This window comes from Nelumbo nucifera, chromosome 3, assembly GCF_055504915.1.
Source record: "Nelumbo nucifera cultivar China Antique chromosome 3, China Antique-T2T, whole genome shotgun sequence".
Classification (NCBI taxonomy): domain Eukaryota; kingdom Viridiplantae; phylum Streptophyta; class Magnoliopsida; order Proteales; family Nelumbonaceae; genus Nelumbo; species Nelumbo nucifera.
The window spans coordinates 97,684,059-97,703,266 of record NC_142651.1 but is presented as its reverse complement, the minus strand read 5'-3'; the positions used below and the strand labels follow the sequence as shown (position 1 = coordinate 97,703,266).

The window sequence follows — 19,208 nt, the reverse complement described above, 5'->3', positions numbered from 1 at the left end:
ACGAAGCAAAACCACTGTACACACACAATTATCAGAAATTATTTTCTGTCTTTATATTTCGCAAAAATAAAGAGAAATAATGGGGTTCTCTATGATTACAAATTCAACAAAGATGCAAGAGAATTCCCCATTAATAACAGTATCAAGCAGTGATGATGACCTTTCTTTTATCTTTTAAATAAAAACAAGAGAAAAAAAAATAACAAAAAAACCCTAAAACTCTTGCGATGCGGAACCAAGCTCGCCTTTTCCCTTTCCTATCTTCTTCGGCAAGAGAGTTTGATGAATGTTGGGCAAAACACCCCCATTAGCGATTGTAACAGTCCCCAGAAGCTTGCTCAACTCTTCATCATTCCTCACTGCAAGCTGTATATGCCTCGGCACAATACGATTCTTCTTGTTATCTCTTGCCGCATTTCCAGCAAGCTCGAGAACCTATCAAAAATAAAAAAATAAAAATAAATCAAACGTGAGATCGTTTCGCGGATGCACAAAATCAGCAAAAAAAAAGAAAAAACAGATGAATTCACACAAACCTCGGCCGCAAGATACTCAAGCACAGCGGATAGATAGACCGGAGCACCGGCACCAACACGCTCAGCATACTTTCCCGCCTTGAGGAATCTGGCGATTCTTCCAACGGGAAACTGCAAACCGGCCTTCTGAGATCTGGAGACAGATTTTGAGGCCTTGGGTTTTCCCCTACCACCCTTCGTCGAACCCGATGAACTCATCTCTGATTTCCGGAAGGACACGAAAACCTAACTGAATCGCGACGATGGAAAATTGGAAATGGCTTTTGCTTTTCAAGTTGAACTTCTGCACAATTTGTTTCAAAGAAAACGAATTTGTTTATATAGGAGCGCGAAAGCGAGTGTAGGACTGGGTTTGCTTCCTTATTCGTCGATCGGGGAGCACACGGATTGCCAGCGTGGGATTTTTGGAAAAAAATAGTGGAGAAAATTATTCTTTTCGTTTTGTTTTGTACTTTGGAGTGATGGACGGCCATCCGATTTCTAAACCATTTTTGTCTGACACTTCTGATAAAAAAATCTCGACCCTCACGGCCTCACCCCAACGGCCCAACTTTCACCGGTTTATTGCATGAACCATCCGGGTTCGATTAGTGTTCGGTGAAAGTCTGAAGAACCCATACCCGGATGAGTCAGGGACTCAGGGTGATCATGGGCCAGGCCGGCCCGGCATTGCACCTGTGATATGTAGACCTGTTAATGGGCCGGGCCGGGCCGGGCTTTTACTCGTCATTAATGGAAATACGTTAGGCCCGAGCCCGACCACGGCCCGACCAATGGGCCTATAACTTGGGATCGAGCCCGACCCTGATAAAAAGCCCGAAGCCCGACCTAATAAAAAAAATTACAATTTTCCCTATTCAAATTAGAATTAAAAATTCAGATGGTTTTTTTCCTATTTAAATGAACAATGGGCCTACAAGATGGTTTTTTTCCCTTTCTTTTACGTTTTAAAATATAGTTTTACATTCTTAAATCAAAAAATGTATTCAAATGGACATAATCACATAACCCATTTTAAGTCTAATTTTAGGTCGGGCTGGGCCAGGCTTGGGCCAGGCTATTTTAACAAAACCCAAGCCCAGCTCAAATTTATTGTGGGCCTGGCTTTTTGGCCTAAGTTTAAGACCACGGGCCTATAAACATGTTCAAGCCCGTCCGGGGGCCGGGTCGGGCCGAGCCGGCCCATGAACAGGTCTAGTGATACTGGAAATAGCCCATACCCGGCCCGGCCTGGATTCTAAGCCTGAAACAGGATTCTGGGCCTAGGCCTAGAAGGGTCGGAATGGGAACAGACCTGGTCCTGGGTTTATGTATAAAGTGTTACGAAATATATATAATATTTTATATTATATATGTCACATAATGTGCATAAAATATGTTTTGCACATTATATAATATAAAACAACATATATAGACACTTGGATATGGATAAGGATTCGCTTGAAAAACGCATGGATACGGATGAAAAATATAAAAATGCTTGGATATGCTAAGGGATACATATAAATTCAATAATTATATTAATAACTCAAATTTTAATGTCAAAATAACTATAAATAACGCATAAATACATAGGAATTGTATATTTTAATGGTATATCCGAAGAAATATATTATTATTGATATAACGGGATATATAGATATTATACAATTTTATTGATAATGCATCAAATTTTATTTCTTATTGAAATCCAAGGTACAAAAAATATGCAACCATTATATTTGAATTATTATATCAATTATTTTTATTTTACTATTTCAATTTTTAACATCAACAAAAAAATCAACTAAAAATTAATTTGAAAATGTTCGGTAAATAATACTTTCACTTTTGTAAACAATAAATATGTTTATATAAAATGTAAATGAAATTTTGAAGATGCATATCATATGAAAATTTATAAATTTTAATTACTAAAATAATTATTCATTATCAATATTTTTTATTTTTATGATTTTTTTAAAATAAAAAATTTAATTTTTATTTAAATGTAGATTAGTGGATTTGATATATTCGATTTATATTATATTCTCAAATATTTTATAAACAATATTTTATCTTTGTAATAATAAATACATTTTTATTTAATGCAAATTAAAATATTAATTAATAATTTATAAAATAATTATTATATTTTATCAAGTCTACATAAATAATTCTAAGTATTGAAGTAATTATTCTACTAATAATATTTTGATTTGTATAAATATATTGAAATTAAAATCATTTATATATATGTGGATTTGAAAAATTATTTATTTTATTGGTTTACAAAATAATAATTTTTAATATTATTCTTGTTAATTTGTACTTGAAGTTATTGAATATACTTATTTGTTTATATTAAATGTAATAATTAATTTTAATAAAAGAATTTATTTCATTTGTTATTACGAAATGGAAGGTGGTTTGATGGTTAAGATTCTTATGGTCTTGGACGTTATGCGACTCGAGTTTTAGGGATTGAATCATGCTAAAACCGTTTTTTCTATTGAAGGCTATAAAGCACTTTTATGTGCGATACGCGGGTTCAATACGTCTTTGTATCAGTACGTATTGGATTGATACACTGCAATACGCATTGATACAATGATGTATCAGACTAATACGCACAACTAACACACCTGTCGATATTTTAATCTCTAATGACCACTCTCTATAAAACTCTCAACCCTATCTCTACTTAGAACTATAAAACGGGCCATGCTAGGCCAGCATCAAGGTTCAAAATATCGATACGTTGATAGGGTGCGTACCGGGCTATATTGATATATATATTTTTTATTTTTTTCAAAACTAGTTCAGGGGGCTAATTTAAGTCTCCCCCACCCCCTGAACTGGTCAGAAACCCAATACATCCTTTGAAGGGGCATATCAGGGAACTCCCAAAATGATATGTATCGACCGATACATGTCAATACTATGACCAACATGGCATGACCCGTGTGCAGCCCGCGCAAAGTGCAGGAATGCCATGCCAGGCCTGTAGGCCATACTGGGTTGTGCCTCCCTCCCCTAGGATATTTGGGGGGGTTGGCCTGACCCATGGCCCGAGCACGCCTAGGCCCGTGTTGTGTCATGAACAAGGCCAAAGCTATGAAAGGTTTATTTAAAAATTAAAAAGTCTTAAAATTTTTATTTTATATGAATTTTAATGTATAATAATTAAATAAAATAGTATAATAAGATTGAAAACAATTGTTTACTTAATAATATATTATATATTGTATATTATTATATAGTTATAATATATATTTTTATATAAATATATATGGATTGTAGACTTGTTCATGGGCCGGGTGGCCCGACGGGCCGGCCTGGCCCGGCCCGACCCCCGGACGGGGCTTGAATAGGATTTTTGGCCCGTGGGCTTAACCTCGAGCCAAAAAACCCAACCCGCATAAAATTCGAGCCAGATTCGGGCTTTGCCAAAATAGCCCGGCCCGACCCAACCTATAGTTAATGATGTCTATTTGAATAAATTTTTTGATTTGAGAAAGTCATTGATTCACTTATAGGCCCATTGTTCATTTAAATAGGGGAAAAAAACATCTAAATTAAAATAGAAAATGTCCATTTGAATAGGGAAAATTTTGAATTTCTTTTATTAGGTCGAGCTTCGGGCTCGGGTTGGGCTTCGGGCTTTTTATCAGGGCCGGGCTCGGGCCCAAGTTATAGGCCCATTGGTCAGGCCGGGCCAGGCTCGGGCTCGGGCCTAACAGTTTTTTGTTAATAAAGAGTCAAAGCCCGACTCGGCCCGACTCATGAACAGGTCTAATGGATTGTGTTGTTTTATGCTTTGCAGACCCACGGCTGTTCTTGGCACGACCCAATTTACACCTCTACCTCTACTTGTCATTATTTGAGTCAGACCGCCACACCGATCTCAAGGCATTCCTGGCACGACCAAATTTACACCTCTACCTCTACTTGCCATTATTTGAGTCAGACCGCCACACCGATCTCAAACCACCAAACCACACCGAAAGCACGAATGAACATGCTTTTGCCAAACAAAAAATGGTACTTATGATTTCAAAATACTTTTTAAACTTTTTTTTACCCAAATGATTTTCATAACAAAAAAAAACCAAAGTAAAAATATATTAAGTATTTTGTACTTGGGTATTTTTGAAAGTACAAAATACATCGCTTGCTGTAGTGAAAAGCAAGGATAAAAAATAGCAAGTATAGCTGTAAAAGTTCCCCTTCATGTGCTGGCCGGAGCATCACTTCGTCCGGCAGCCTTGCAAGGGGGCGTTTGGAAACGATGCAAGTAAGTGTGAATGAAAATATAGTGTAAAATGGTCTATATAAATTGCAAAGTTGGATTAATTTTGCACTGACAAATTTATCTTCTTACCAATCAGGCTTTTAGCTGTAATAAAAATTCCAATAAAACATATCTTTTTTTTTATCAAAAGCTCACTTGAATGCAAATTTAATTCATTTTTATTGATGTACTTTTACATCTTATTATCAATTTTAATATGCATTTATTCATCAGTTGTCAATGCATAAATGTAATGCTGCCACAGGCAAAAGAGAACCAGAGTACAAATTTACCCTGAATCGGGATTTACACTCTATTTGCATCGTTTCCAAACGCAGCCCAAAGTGCTAGCTGGTGGGTTTGCGGTTCAGATCAAATGACAGCATCTTCAACCCTATAAAAGTTTCCAAAAGAAAATCCAGTTATAAAATACACCAATTGTGAGAGGGTAAAGGGGTCAATAACTTTGATCTACCATTCTATTAGCCACTGAAGAACGTGTATGCACATAGAGGCCCAATGGCTTCCTCAAAATTGGAATACAAAAGGAACCATTAAAGAACGTGTATGCACTGAAGAACGTGTATGCACATATTAGCCACTGAAGAACGTGTATGCACGTGTATGCACATAGAGGCCCAAGCACTTCTAACATTAATATGTGAGAGATCTCCAAAAGGAACCATTAAACAAACATTGCTTGCAAAATGGCTATTACAAACACCAGTCTGAAAACAGAGATATGTGTGCACGACCCCCCCCCCCCCCAATGGCCTTTTTAACTCCAAATTTATTTCCTTGGCATTCTTTTAAACCTAAAACCCTAAATTCTTCCAACCTACAAACTTATGCCTATTTTCCACAACCTAAAGATAAGCCTTCCCATCCTTTCTCTTATTTGCTTTTCTCCTAAATATGTTTCCTCATATACATAAATAAACCTAACAGACTCCCAATCCTAAAATCATTTTTGTTGGGGCTTTTCCATTTGGATTCCATCTGAGTTGCTATTGACAATAACGTGCCTTCCACTCTTTTAATTACCCACACTATGATTGATAATGCACAGTTAAAATATGAACTCTCTATCATTGAACAATTCAAAGTTACTTTCACCATCTCCCATGTTGATCAAATTAGATTGTTCCACAACTTCAACGAAGTTAATGATTTCACCTACTTTCAGATCTCCATCTCAAGGACCCTAATATAGTAATATGCATCATAACGCTACTTGAAGTTCACTGACAAAATGAAGGTAAGCAAAAAAATCATCAGATGGTCTGGAGACTGGTAATGTAGCCCCCTCCCCCCCAAAGAGACCCGGGGCCTGGGTACTAGGAGGCTTCAGCACTTCAATACTGCTATATGCTGGGTCAGTGGCATTGGCTGTTTAATGCCTTCCCACATGGCTTGTGGAAGAAAATAATTGCAGAGAAGTTTGGGACTAGCAAGCTCAACTGGTATCCTGGCACTAGTAATATTCCATATGGCTGCTTGCAAGGTTTAAAGTATCAATAAGGACCGACATGCCGGACAGGGCGTATCAGACTTTAAAGGAATCTTCAATGCATAGGGGGGTTAATCTCAACTCCTTGAAGTTATTCTTTGTGGTTCCCACATCGTGTCTGCTGACCACCTATTCATTGGCTGCAGCTTTGCTATAAGCATTCTGGACTTTGTTTGCAGCCTGGTGAGCTGCTGCTACTGGAGCTATCCCAGTTCAATTAGGGACCATGTTCGGAGGTGGAAGCTGCAGAATTTGAGCAGGAGGGGGAGGATCCTTGGAGCACGATCCCTCTGGTAGTTATATAGGAGGTTTGGAAGGAGAGAAACCGCAGAATATTTGATAAGAGAGCTAAACCTGTCTGAAATGATTAGGTGGGCTGCTGCAACATTGCACTCATGGCTCTCAGCCCATGAGTTGTTTAAAGGAATTTTCCGCCATGAGTATTTTGAACATTCAATATTTCAAGCTACTCACTGACTCCTGTACATGGAGCGTACATGCTTACCAAATACATTAATGAAATTACCTTACCTTTTTCTCAACAGGAAGGTCGAGGTTGGCAAGTCTTTGTGTTCTCTTTGGGAGGAGAGACTTTTGCTAGAAGAGCTTTTCAAGAATTTGAGAGCAGGAGGAGAACCTTAAGAAAGGGGAAGGGGGAGAGATTTGGAGTGAGGAAGGAGGGCAGGAAGGTTTCTTTTTTTTTTATGAGGATTGAATCTGGTCGTTTGGAGGAGCTACTGGGGGATGACAACAGCTGTTTGTAGGAAAATTTCTCATTTAATTTATTTTGTAACTCTTTTATTTGGTAGGAAGGTTTGCTTTGGAAGGTGTTACCTTAGCACCTGCTAAGTAGTTGTAACTAGTTTTCTTTTTTCTTTGAATTAAAGTTCTCTTTTGTTATAAAAAAAATGACTAATGGATATAGATATACAAGCTGATAGATGCATCTAGGTAAGAGTATGTCAAACCCTCATCTATAAACCTATTGCTAATTACCACTGAGCCTGTCCTATAGTTCAAACAAACAATGTTAAAACCTAACAATTATATAGCCAATTCAGCTAATTGCAGAAAAATCCAAAAACAAAACTATCACTGATTCAAAAAAAAAAAAAAAACCAAAGATGAAAATTACTGAAATAACCATTTATTATACCTGCAATTACTGATCAATCTCCTTAATGAGACCACGTTATGTCTATGTGGAATGAACTTGTGAGTTGTGACAGAAGATCAGCATCAAGAATGCATCTACATATGCCAGATCGAAAACTGAAAACCTCAGCTTTCTCTCCTTAGTATTTCCTTCCTAGAAAAGCAATGCCATCGTCCCATACTCAACATTATGTTGCTCCTTTTGTTTAATTTTCTGAAGTCATTTTGCAGTTGCTTCAGGCTGGAATCTACTGGCCAGAGGCAAATCCATCAAAGGACTGCTGTAGGAACTCTGGCAATCAAGTGAGGTCATACAAGAATCCTTGAAGAGGCAATCCAATGCAACAAGAAAAGCATTGTGATGTGGTAAATGGTAATAGGGCGAAGACAAGAAGTATAACCACATGACCTGAAATTGATGATTCTGATGAAGAGAAAGGAGGATACAATCATACAAGAAGGAAGAAGAGAGTTAAACAGGAAGAAGAGAGTTAGACAAGATAACTTTTCTCAACAATTTGAGATCTGTTTCTGTTTCCTTCTATATGTATCTCTCAAATTTCTCTTTTCACTAATTCCTAGTTTCCTACCTCCTGTCTATGGGTTACATAAAACATACGAGGACAGAGATTTTTGTGGCTACAGCCCTTATGGTTCCACTCAAAAAATGGCAATAATAATAACATTCTCTTTTGACATCACATAAGCACCTGACAGGTCCCTTTTGTTTCCCTCTTTGTAGAAAAGGGGAAAACATCATAGCACTCAAGGAGAAGTTTTCTTGTCTTACTATCAAAAGCAGCTAAACAAATAAGGAAAAGCTTATGAAAGCAAAACAACATAAAGAATGGCCACATGGAGTGTATGTTATATGGGCTGCCACACATTTGCTGTCCTTATAATATCATCAATCACCATATACTTGGCTAAGCATAGACAATTGGCACCCTGCCTACCATTTCTTGCATCTAAAAATAATCTGCGAATATGCATTTGACAGAATCCTCTATTCCACCTTGTCAACAAAAGTCCAATTCCCTTTGATGAATAATCAATTTATAATACATGCAATAATTTATTAATTTAAGATTTATCAACTTATAACATACTTAGATATGATTGGTTTGGTTATGGAACCAAATAGATGAGTCCCCAATATTTTTCTGCAAAATCTCTCTCTTCTTTTAAAAGTAATGTGGTGAGATTATTAGATAACCGTGAAAAGAGGGGCAATCTATTAGATACAAAGTCATACATGAAGAAACAAAGAGTATAGGTATATGGGTATACATGGAAACTAAGTCCTTCATGGAAAAATAGAAAGAATAAAGAATGATCTTCTGCCACTGATTACTAAAACAATCAGCTTTCAGCTCATCAAAATCATTTAGAATACGGTGCACCAAATGAGCTACCTCTCCATCTTGTTGCTCAATGGTTTAGAGTCGCGCTCACATGCCCGCACAAAAAAAAAAAAAAAAAAAAAAAACAATGTGAAGGCCCATTCTTATTTTTGAGACCTGTAGTTGAATCCAAGCCTAAGCATTTGGCATTTGGCACTGAACCCCACGACAGAAGTTCATCATGCCAATATGATTAACCACCACTGAGTTCTTTATTTTGTCCATCCAATCACATAAACCAGTTTCTTCCCCAACAATATGCAAACTGTTTTTATAACTTTCCTAAAAAAATATTACTCTGCTTTAGCAGCACCAGAAAGTTAAATAGTCTGATGAACGCATGTTTGGCATTTATATCAAAATCAAAATGGAAAGGTCGCATTCATTTCTAGAATTATGTGATTATGAATAGACAGAGCATTAAGGATCACATATAATTCGTCAGAAAGACTGAAAAAATATCAAGATCCAAAGTAAAACATGCACTTTTTTGGACTTCCATAAAAGTCATTTAAACACCATGCAGAAGTTTGTCATGTGAATTTTCAAGATTTCAAAGTAAGCATAAACCGGAAGCTCAAAGGCAGCAAGAAATTCATTATCTCACCATTAAGCACTTGGTAATGCATATATATGTAAAAGAGAGAGAGAGAATTTAAAAAAAAAATATAAACTAATGAAACCATGCAGTTTCATAAAGTTTATAACCTTGAGAAGCTTTGTAGTAGAAAAAGATTGGTAAGAAATGGGCTAATAAGATTTCACAGTTCATAAATGCCCCACATCCAACATGGTAAAGTTGGAAACATCACTTGCTGTAGTGAGAAAGTGAGAAGCAGGGGTAAAAAATGGAAAATATAGCCCATCTGTTAATTAACAATTCCCTTTCATGTGCTTGCCGGAGCATCACTTCCTCCAGCAGTCTTGCGGTTTAGATATCGTATAACAGCATCTTCAACCCTATAAAAGTTTCCAAAAGAAAAATCAGTTATAAAATGCAAATGTGAGAGGGTAAAGGGGTCGATGACTTTGATCTACCATTCTATTAGCTATTGAAGCATATGCATGCACATATAGGGCTTCCTTAAAATTGAAATTTGAAAATCTTAAATACAAAAACAGCACTTCTAAGTTCTAACATTAATATGTGAGAGATCTCCAAAAGGAACCATTAAACAAACACTGCTTGCATAATGGCCAGTAAAAACACCAACCTGGAAACAGAGATATGTGCCCCCCCCCCCCCCACACACACACACAGAGGAAACGAGATGCAACTAATGAAAATAAGGATAAGAAATAAACTAATAAAGGAGCTTACCATGGTTGATTGTAGAAGTCCGAACGCCGCTCTTTTTCAGCATTACGACTAGCTTCCCCTGCAACAAGCTTCAGGTCCCTGCTTTGGGAAGCAATCAAAGCATTGATAAACTCCACAGGAGATTGACTGAAGCCAAGAAAGAATGCTCTCCTCCTACGATGCTCGTGAATCTTCTTTATGGCAGCACAAATTGCTTCATCACAGGCATCAATCTCTTTGTGCTTCTCTGTGTTGGCCAAGAAAGCTGACATTTCCTTCTGTATTGGAAAAGGAACATCAACTAATACATCATAGCAAGCATTTCCAGCTGGGCTGTTCCCAGAAAGCTTGATCTTATGTTCCAAATGTATAGGCTGAGGCGGAGATAAATGCTGTGATATCTTCTGTGAAACCATTGAAAATTTCATCTTCTCTTCCCCAAATACTTTGCGGAGAGGTGGATCACAAGCAAAGAAAGAAGGATCGTTTGGGTTCTGCAGCTTCCTAGCCTTAACATAATGCCATATTGCAGCTATAATCCTTGGACGGGTATCAACCTCAATACCAAGAAGTTCCATTAAAGCCGGTGAGAGCTTAAATTTCTCGGGCATGTAGTTCATCTCTAGTCGTATATTCACTGTAAATTCCTTATCCCCTCTCCTTTTTACTTCAAAGCCCTCGTGAGGTGCAGGCGATCGAGAACTTTCCCATACAATAGTAGAGTTATTAGGATAAAGACTGGGGTCCAAGTTGATAGTAATTCTCTTGAAAAAAGAAGAGAACTTTGGGTATGATGAACTTGATTTCTGGATTACACCGGTAGGGTCTGGATCCACTCCATCTTCCAAGATCCTCCCGATTATCTTAAGTGACCAAGAAGGGGGCTCTGAATTCTGCTTCTCCGGGATAGTTCGGGTCTGATTAGAAAAAGTGTTGAAGATATAAACTCGAAGAGTCTTCTGAATGCAAGGAGGGTTCTTAAGGGATTCCTGGATGTCAATCTTCTTCCTTGCAAGAGCAGCATCAACCCGTGCCTCAAACTCAAGAAGCTGGGTATACAGGGCAGATTCGGGCAAAAGGGCGGCAACTCTGTCCGGTAGCTGCTTGTCTGGAAGTTTCCTCTTCTTTCTACGAGCAGCAGGGGTTAGCTCCATGGTTTTAAATGGCGAGGCCGTGCTGGGAGTGGCAGGAGCCGGAGGCCGTGCCGGAGGTTTCTGGACAACCCGCTTGGCAGTCGCTGTGCCGGGTGTTGAAAGGGAGGGAGACGATGCACCTACAAGCCCAATCCCAGGGGATTGTGTCTGGGTAAGAGACTGTGATTGAGCTTGAAGCTGAGCCTGAAATTGGGCATGAGCTGCCTGAGCTTGAGCTTGAGCACGAGCTTGGGCTTGAGCCTGGGCCAAAGCTTGTGCTTGGGACTGAAGAGGTGACTGGAATTGAAAGTGTGAAACAGGTTGTGTCTGAGATTGTGACTGAGGATGTAGATGGGAAGGGTGGTTCAACGGCATAGATGGAGATACCATCCCGGCACTACCAAAAGGGGACTGAGCCCCAACACTCTTCGCTGGGCTATTGCTGTTCGCGGACATTGTTGTCTTACAGGCCACCCTCTTCGATCTTTCGAGTAGGCATGGCAAGGGCAAAACCCTAGAGCTGCAAAACCTTGAAATATTTTACAGAGAGAAACCGTCGAATATAATCCTCGAGCCTCCCAAAACCCTAATTCCTCGGTCGTGTATAATTATCCACGGATCATTACAGATATCCCAAATGAAACGAAACCTTAAAACAAAAAAAAATCAAGGAGAAAAGATATTGAAGTCAACTGCTCTCCTTTCGATCGATCCTGGGAACCATTGTTACATATGAAACGAGAAGAGGAGAGAAGACAAGGGACATTTACCGAAAACATGAGGGACGATTTCGTTGTTGCCTCCCGAGTCCCGGCGATTGAGCGAAAGGCTTCAACCGAGAACCGCCTACGCGTCGATCTTCACGCAAATAACAGCATATTTGTGGAAATTGGGCAAAACAACCATCAAAATGCCTTTGATGTTGATTAGACCTGTTAATGGGCCGGGCCGGGTTCGGACCGGGCCGGGCTTTCACTCTGTATTAACAGATTTTCTAAGGCTCGAGCCGAGCCTGACCCTCATAAAAAGCTCGAAGCCCGGGCCTGGGCCCAAGCCCGAAATTTAGCCCATATTGTTACTACTGCTGAAGCGGCTGAATAGAGAGAGAGTGAGAGAGAAATTATAAAGAACAAAGTAAAAAAATGTATATATTAAATTATAAATATATATTTCAATGAATATTATATTATTTATATATTTTATATAATATATAAAATATATATTATGTATTTTATAAAATATATAATACTGATTCAGGCCGGGTCGGGCTTTTTTGACAAATCTCAAGCTTGGCCCGTAACACAGTCGGACTTACTGTGTTAGGCCCGATGTCAGGCCCGCGGGCCTAATTACATGACCAACCCCGATCGGGGTGCGGCCCGGGCCAAGCCGGGCCATCGGGCTACCCAGCCCATGAAAAGGTCTAATGTTGATGTGTAGTATAGTAGTTTTTCTCTAGTGTTTGGATTAGAGAAATAGAGTGGGGAATTGGGCAATCCGACCCGACGGTCTAATACAAAACAGATACATTTATGGTTGTGTTTGGCACCGTAGGCGTACCAAATTAATTATAATTATAATTACTAATAAAAAGTAAAAAAAAAATTATTGAAAGTAATAAAATAAATCATTTGTATTCCATATAAATATTATAAAAATTAATTAAAATAATAAAACTAATAATGACTCAATTAAAAACAATGTTTTGAAAAGTTAAAGACTAAAGCAAGGCGATTGGGTCTCCAAGAAGAGACCAGATCTGCTCCTCACACCTGACGTCTCACACACATCATATCATGCATTTGGAACATCTCCTATACTTATTAATTATTATTCACATAAAATATTCCCAATATAAGATGAATGTGCTTGTGAGACGCCCATTTGTAAGAAGAGATCCCGTTCCGAGGTGAGGAATTGAAGTTTCATAAACAACAAAAACAATAAAGCAAACAATTAAGTTTCATATAATTATTTATGGCTTAGCTTGTATATTAATGGTCTAATCACCAATGACCAATAATTCATTAAATCTTATCAGCATTGTTTTCCTAAAATCTAAGCACTCTAAAAACAATACTCCAATTAAAAACTGATTAGTAACTAATATGTAAGAATATTTATTTAAAATATTTCACAATACAAATTTAAACTATAAAATAGAAGTTAAAAAAAATAAGAGATAAAATGAATGCACCTTAACAAGCACACAAACAAAGTTCGAGGTATTATTTAGGAATTTTCCCAATTTCAAAATTACCCATAAAAATCTTGACATGGGATTTTAAATCAATGGCTTTGACCACTTTTTTTTTGAAGTGTCTGCATTACACTGTTAAACATCAAGAGGCTAAAGCATGCATCTAAATTCAATTTGAAATTCAACCGGATTTAAAAACCTCGGATTCGAATTCAATCCTAACGGACTCAGATTGGATTAAGATTTGATCCAACTCCACTTTAGTTTTTCTAAGTACAAAAAAAAATAAAAATTTAATTACTTGTTAACTTTTATACATAATAAGTTAATGTAAATATACATATTGAATTCATTATATATAGATTCGTATACAATATAATATATAAAAAATATACTTTTTATAATTTTAAACATAATTATATCAAATATATATATTCAAATTAATAAATATTATAACATAATTGAATTTGGATGTTAGTTTGATCGAATGGAGTCAAATCCGAATATGATTTGATTATTAATTGGAAATAGATTCTGATCATAATACATAAATGCATCATTGGAATCCGAGATAATTGGATTTGGTCTCAAACTTTGTGGGGTATCATTGATAGGCCTACTAAAGGCCAAAAGCGTACACCTTGAGCAACTTAAGGTGTGTGCCCTATTGACCATGGCTGAGGCTACCAAGGCCAAGCGTTTTTGTACCGTCTTGCCTTGAGACGTATGCCCCTAGCCTCGTTTCAATCACCTTTTAAAACCATGATTAGAAATTTCATAAAATTTTTTGTACTTAGGAGAATCATTTATAACTTGGCCTAACCCAATTAGACCTACAATTTTTTTAGCTTAAGTAATTATTTTCTTCTTTGTTAGGTCTAGTTCAGCTTACACCAAGCCCACACATAATATGGGCAATAGGGTTATAAATGGATTAGATTCAGAGCGGATCCAACTGCATCTACATTCGATTATGAAATCTTCGAATCAACATACACATCCAATTATTAAGATATTGTATCAAATAAGGATTTAATCTGCAACCATCTTATTGTGTTTAAAATGACCAAAAATTTTAAAAAGTTAAAAAAAGTAATTATTTTTAAAGTATATATGTATAGTAAATAAATATAAATTATTAAATTTATTGATTATAAAGTTTATATAATTATACATAATATCTATATGAAAACTGATGAAGGGAAATTTGGCCCGACCTCGCGATCGCCCGACACGTGGCAAAGGAAAGCAGCTCGGGACGGTGGAGCACCCAAAGCGAACATCGGAAGCAAGTCCAAACTCACTACCGAGCCCGAACTCCAGACCGTTGTACTTAGTCCGAGCTCCTTGTTAAGAGCGAGCTCCCTGTCGAAGGTCCGAGCTCCCTAAATCCAAACTCCCTACTAGGAGCCCGAGCTCCCTGACTAAGAGCGAGCTCCCTGTCAGGTCCGAGCTCCCTAAAACTTGAGCTCCCCAAGTCTGAGCTCGGTACTAGGAGCCCGAGCTCCCTGTTAAGGGTCCAAGCTCCCCAAGTAAGAACCCGAGCTCCCTAAAAACCGAGCTCCCTATTAAGAACAAACTCCCTACTGGGAGTCCGAGCTCGCTATTAAGAGCGAGCTCCCTACTGAGAACCCAAGCTCCCTGCAAGGAGCACGAACTATACTGGGCCCCAAGCCTCACAAAGCTGACCCGAGCTGACCCGTGGCAGCTCGGAACACTCCAAACCGAACTCAAGGCACCTCGCTCGCCACTCCAACACTTCACTTCCAAAGCACCAGGCCAGCCAAACATACCCGACACCAAGGACGTCTTTATCCAAGGGCGACATACCTGACTGATTTGGGATCTGACGCCTGATAGCCGCATTTCAAACGGCTTCCTGCCACCGCCACCTGCAACCGTCGTCACTAGCCGCAGAGACGGCTCCGACAAAAGGAACAGTGGCGGTTCTGTCCAACCAGAGGAAATGACACCCGAACTGGCAGGAGTTCAGAAGTAATCATGCCTGACCTGACGGAGGCCTGGAAGTGAGTGCGCGAGGTGGTTATAAAAGACTTCTACCCCCCCAGGGACGAGGTATGCTAACTTTCGCGCTATCTGGTTATTCTTGCCTTTGAAGGATTCTAACTTGAGCTTCGGAGCCCTTACGCCGGGTTCTCCCCGGAGCTTATCTTCTCCTCCCGTTTCAGGTCCCTGTTACTCAGTTCAGAGGCAAGATCATCGACAGCTAAGACCGGCCAGATTGTGCATCATCAATTGGCGCCGTCTATGGGAAACGCTTCAAAAAGCCTCCCTCCAAAACTTTCATACCCTTTCCTTCTTCTCTAAAAAACTCATTACTTATGGCCTCATCCAGCAACGCTGGACGCGGCACAGAGACAAACACCACCGGGGAACAGCTCCAAGTTCCCGTGGTGTGTGTTGGGCAGTTCACCATCCCCCTCACGGTGGATGGAATCTCCAATCTGACTACGCCACAAGCAGTGGCACTTGTAAGCCTACCTTCCGCAAACATCCCCTTCCCTCTTCCCATCGAGACTACCTTCACTGAACCAACCGCCGTCCCCTTGGCAGCTAGCCAAAATCGGTTGGACGACTTAATGCAATGCATGTGGGCAATGCAAGCCCAGATGCAGCAGTTCCAGCAACACCAGCTTCACCAGCACCAAGTGTTGCACAACCTCTCCTAATACCACTATCAGCAGCAGTTTCCCCAACTGACACCAAACCAACCACTACTTCCACCTCGCCACCCTGCCCCGAAGCCAGAAAAGGCCTCTCCGCAGGATGGGCGCCTCCACCAAGGAAAGGCCTCCAGGCCCCAGAATCCCCCAAACAGCCAGGCCTCGTCCCCAGGCCGGAGAGAAAGAAAAGTCATCCCCGCCTCGCGGCTCGCAGGCGAATCAGGAACCTCGCCCGCGAGGTCAGCACCTCGGGTCTCCAAACCGGAGTCCCCACTGGTGGGAAACCGATTCGGCGCACTAGTAGCAGTGGACTACCAGCACTCCGAGCCCATCGAGCTCGGCAACACGGAGGCCAGCAGCGCCAGCACAAGGCCCACTCAGCAGCGAAGACGCCATCGAAGTCGACGAACCGCCACCCACGTCTTATCCGAGCTCAGAGGCAAAGGCGAGACGAGCTCGGACGAGGTAGGAGTCGCCCCGATTCTCTCAGTTCCTTCCCCCCTCGCCTCAGAACTCCTGGCAGTCCCCTTGCCTAGAGATTTCAAGCTCCCGCCCCTAGACAAGTACGACGGATCCTTCGACCCCAACGACCACGTGGACGCTTTCCAGTCCCAAATGCACCTCGCCAGGGCCAGCGAGGTAGCTACCCTCAAGGGGGTAGCCCGCACTTGGTACAGGAACCTGGCTCTCGGATCGATAAAGTGTTGGGCTCAATTCGTGCAGGTCTTCACTGCACACTTTGTCACCAGCAAACGGTGCCCCAGAGCAGAGGAAAGCATCTTCGGAGTAGTCCAAAGGGAAGGAGAACCCATACGGGGCTACATCAAACGATTCAACGAGGCATGCTTACAGATACCTCGGTTAGACCCCGCGGTACAGCTCGCCGCAGCAAAAAGAGGGGTGACGCACAAGGAATTCAAGTGGCACATGGTAGCTAACCAGCCCGCGACCGTGGTTGAGTTCCTCAAGCTCGCGGACAAGTTCATGAGGACGGAGGAGGAAATCAACCAAAGAACCAAGGGCGGAAACGAGAAAAGAAAGAGGGACGGCGAGCCCTCTAGCTCGGCCGACCGAAAAAACCCGGCCCGGGACCCAAAACCGAACCAGTCATTCCGAGTTCCCCTGCCAGCTCGGACGGATTACACGCCACTGAACACGAGGCGGACCGAGATCCTAATGACGATCAAGGACGCCCCCTTCGTGAAATGGCCACCTCGCCTAAAGGGAAATCCAAACGAAAGAAACAAGAATTTGTATTGTAGTTTCCATAGGGACCACGGCCACAGTACCGAGCAATGTAATAACCTCCGAGACGAGATAGAGGGGCTCATCCGTCGCGGATACTTAAGAAACTTTGTACAGCACAACAATAATAGCAATAAAGCGGATCAGCCGGGCGAACACTTAAAAGACGCCCCGGAGACTAGCAGCAGGCCTGCCGAACTGATGCAGCGACAGCCTCCGGCAGAAAGGCCAGTTCAGGGAACCATCCATGTAATCGTGGGAGGTTCAGTGGTGGCGGGGTGCACATCAGCGGCAGCTCGGACCTCGGTTCGCGAAGCGGAACCCCCCGAAGAGGCCGAAGACCAAGGAGCCGATCCTCTTCACAGAAGACGACGCGCGGGGAGTTCGCTACCCTCACGACGACGCACTTGTCATTAAACTCAGGATCAGCGACTTCGAAGTTAGGCGCGTGCTCGTAGATTCAGGCAGCTCGGCGGACATCCTATTCAAGTCGGCATTTGATCAGCTACAGCTACCAAGGAGCGAACTAAAACCTGCAAGCACTCCCCTGGTGGGCTTCAGCGGGGAGGAAGTCAGGCCCCTTGGAAAGATAACGGTGCCCGTGGAAGTCGGCACGTGGCCTTGTGCGGTCAGACTCAACCACGATTTTCTGGTGGTCGCGACCCCCTCCCCATACAACGCCATAATAGGACGGCCAATCACTCATATCCTGCGGGCGGTGGTCTCTACCTACTATTTGGCAATGAAGTTCCCTACGGACTTCGGTGTGGGGGTAGTGCGGGGCGACCAGCTCGAGTCCCGCAAGTGCTACGTTGCCGCCCTAAAAGGCAAGTCCAAGCCGGCCGGTGACCTCGATCTGGAGCGGCCTACGGAGCAAGGCGAAGAACGAGCCTCGCCAACAGAAGAAACAGTCGCGATCCCGACCTCACCTACGGACCCAGCTCGCGCACTCCAGATTGGTGTTTCTGTCAAGGAACCCCTACGGACCGAACTGGTAAGTTTTTTACTCCAAAATTTAGATATTTTTGCATGGTCCGCGGCCGATATACCCGGTATTGACCCTAGTCTTATAACTCACAAACTTAACACTGACCCTTTAGTCAGACCCGTTAGATAGAAGAAACGGAACTTAGCCCCGGAGCGTTGGAAAGCGGTCGATGAGGAAGTCGAAAAGCTCCTCGCGGCAGACTTCATAAGGGAAGTCCATTACCCGAGCTGGGTGGCCAACCCTGTGCTGGTGAAAAAGGCGAATGGCAAGTGGCGCATGTGCGTCGACTACACCGACCTGAACCGGGCTTGCCCGAAAGAATGCTTCCCCCTTCCTAGGATCGACCGCCTAGTGGACGCGACCTCGGGACATGAATTGCTAAGCTTCCTGGATGCCTACTCAGGCTACAACCAAATCCGGATGGACCAGTCCGACGAGGAAAAAACCAGCTTCATAACCGAGTTCGGTCTATACTGTTACAAGGTCATGCCCTTCGGGTTAAAAAACGCCGGGACGACCTTCCAAAGACTTGTAAATAGGCTGTTTCGGCCCCTGATCGGCACAAAGATAGAGTGCTATGTAGACGACATGGTCGTCAAAACACAGTTTTCGCAATAATTAATACAAGACTTAGATTCTGTCTTCCAAATCCTGCGTCAGTATAACATGAAATTAAACCCCAACAAATGTGTCTTTGGCGTCACCTCGGGCAAGTTCCTGGGCTACGTTGTCAATCGACGTGGCATCGATGCCAACCTAGACAAAATACAAGCCATCCTAG

The 19,208-nt window shown here is 41.5% G+C and overlaps 2 protein-coding genes across 3 annotated transcripts; both read right to left on the bottom strand.

The window, feature by feature from the left end:
* Positions 1 to 28: 28 nt before the first annotated feature.
* LOC104588406 (histone H2AX-like) lies at positions 29 to 841 on the bottom strand. The gene is made up of 2 exons (XM_010246313.3): positions 537 to 841; positions 29 to 435 (listed from the first exon to the last, which is right to left on the bottom strand). The coding sequence occupies exons 1-2, from the start codon at positions 732 to 734 to the stop codon at positions 214 to 216; spliced, it is 420 nt and encodes a 139-aa protein (XP_010244615.1). The 5' UTR covers positions 735 to 841; the 3' UTR covers positions 29 to 213.
* An 8,595-nt stretch (positions 842 to 9,436) lies between these two features.
* LOC104588404 (SWI/SNF complex component SNF12 homolog) lies at positions 9,437 to 12,228 on the bottom strand. 2 transcript variants are annotated; one of them, XM_010246312.3, is made up of 3 exons: positions 12,081 to 12,228; positions 10,199 to 11,959; positions 9,437 to 9,837 (listed from the first exon to the last, which is right to left on the bottom strand). In XM_010246312.3, exons 2-3 carry the CDS (start codon positions 11,764 to 11,766, stop codon positions 9,765 to 9,767), a joined length of 1,641 nt encoding a protein of 546 aa, XP_010244614.1. In that variant the 5' UTR covers positions 11,767 to 11,959; positions 12,081 to 12,228; the 3' UTR covers positions 9,437 to 9,764. The 2 variants fall into 2 exon arrangements, with proteins under 2 accessions (XP_010244614.1, XP_010244613.1); XM_010246311.2 differs by having other exon boundaries at positions 10,199 to 12,197.
* Between the last annotated feature and the right edge of the window lie 6,980 nt (positions 12,229 to 19,208).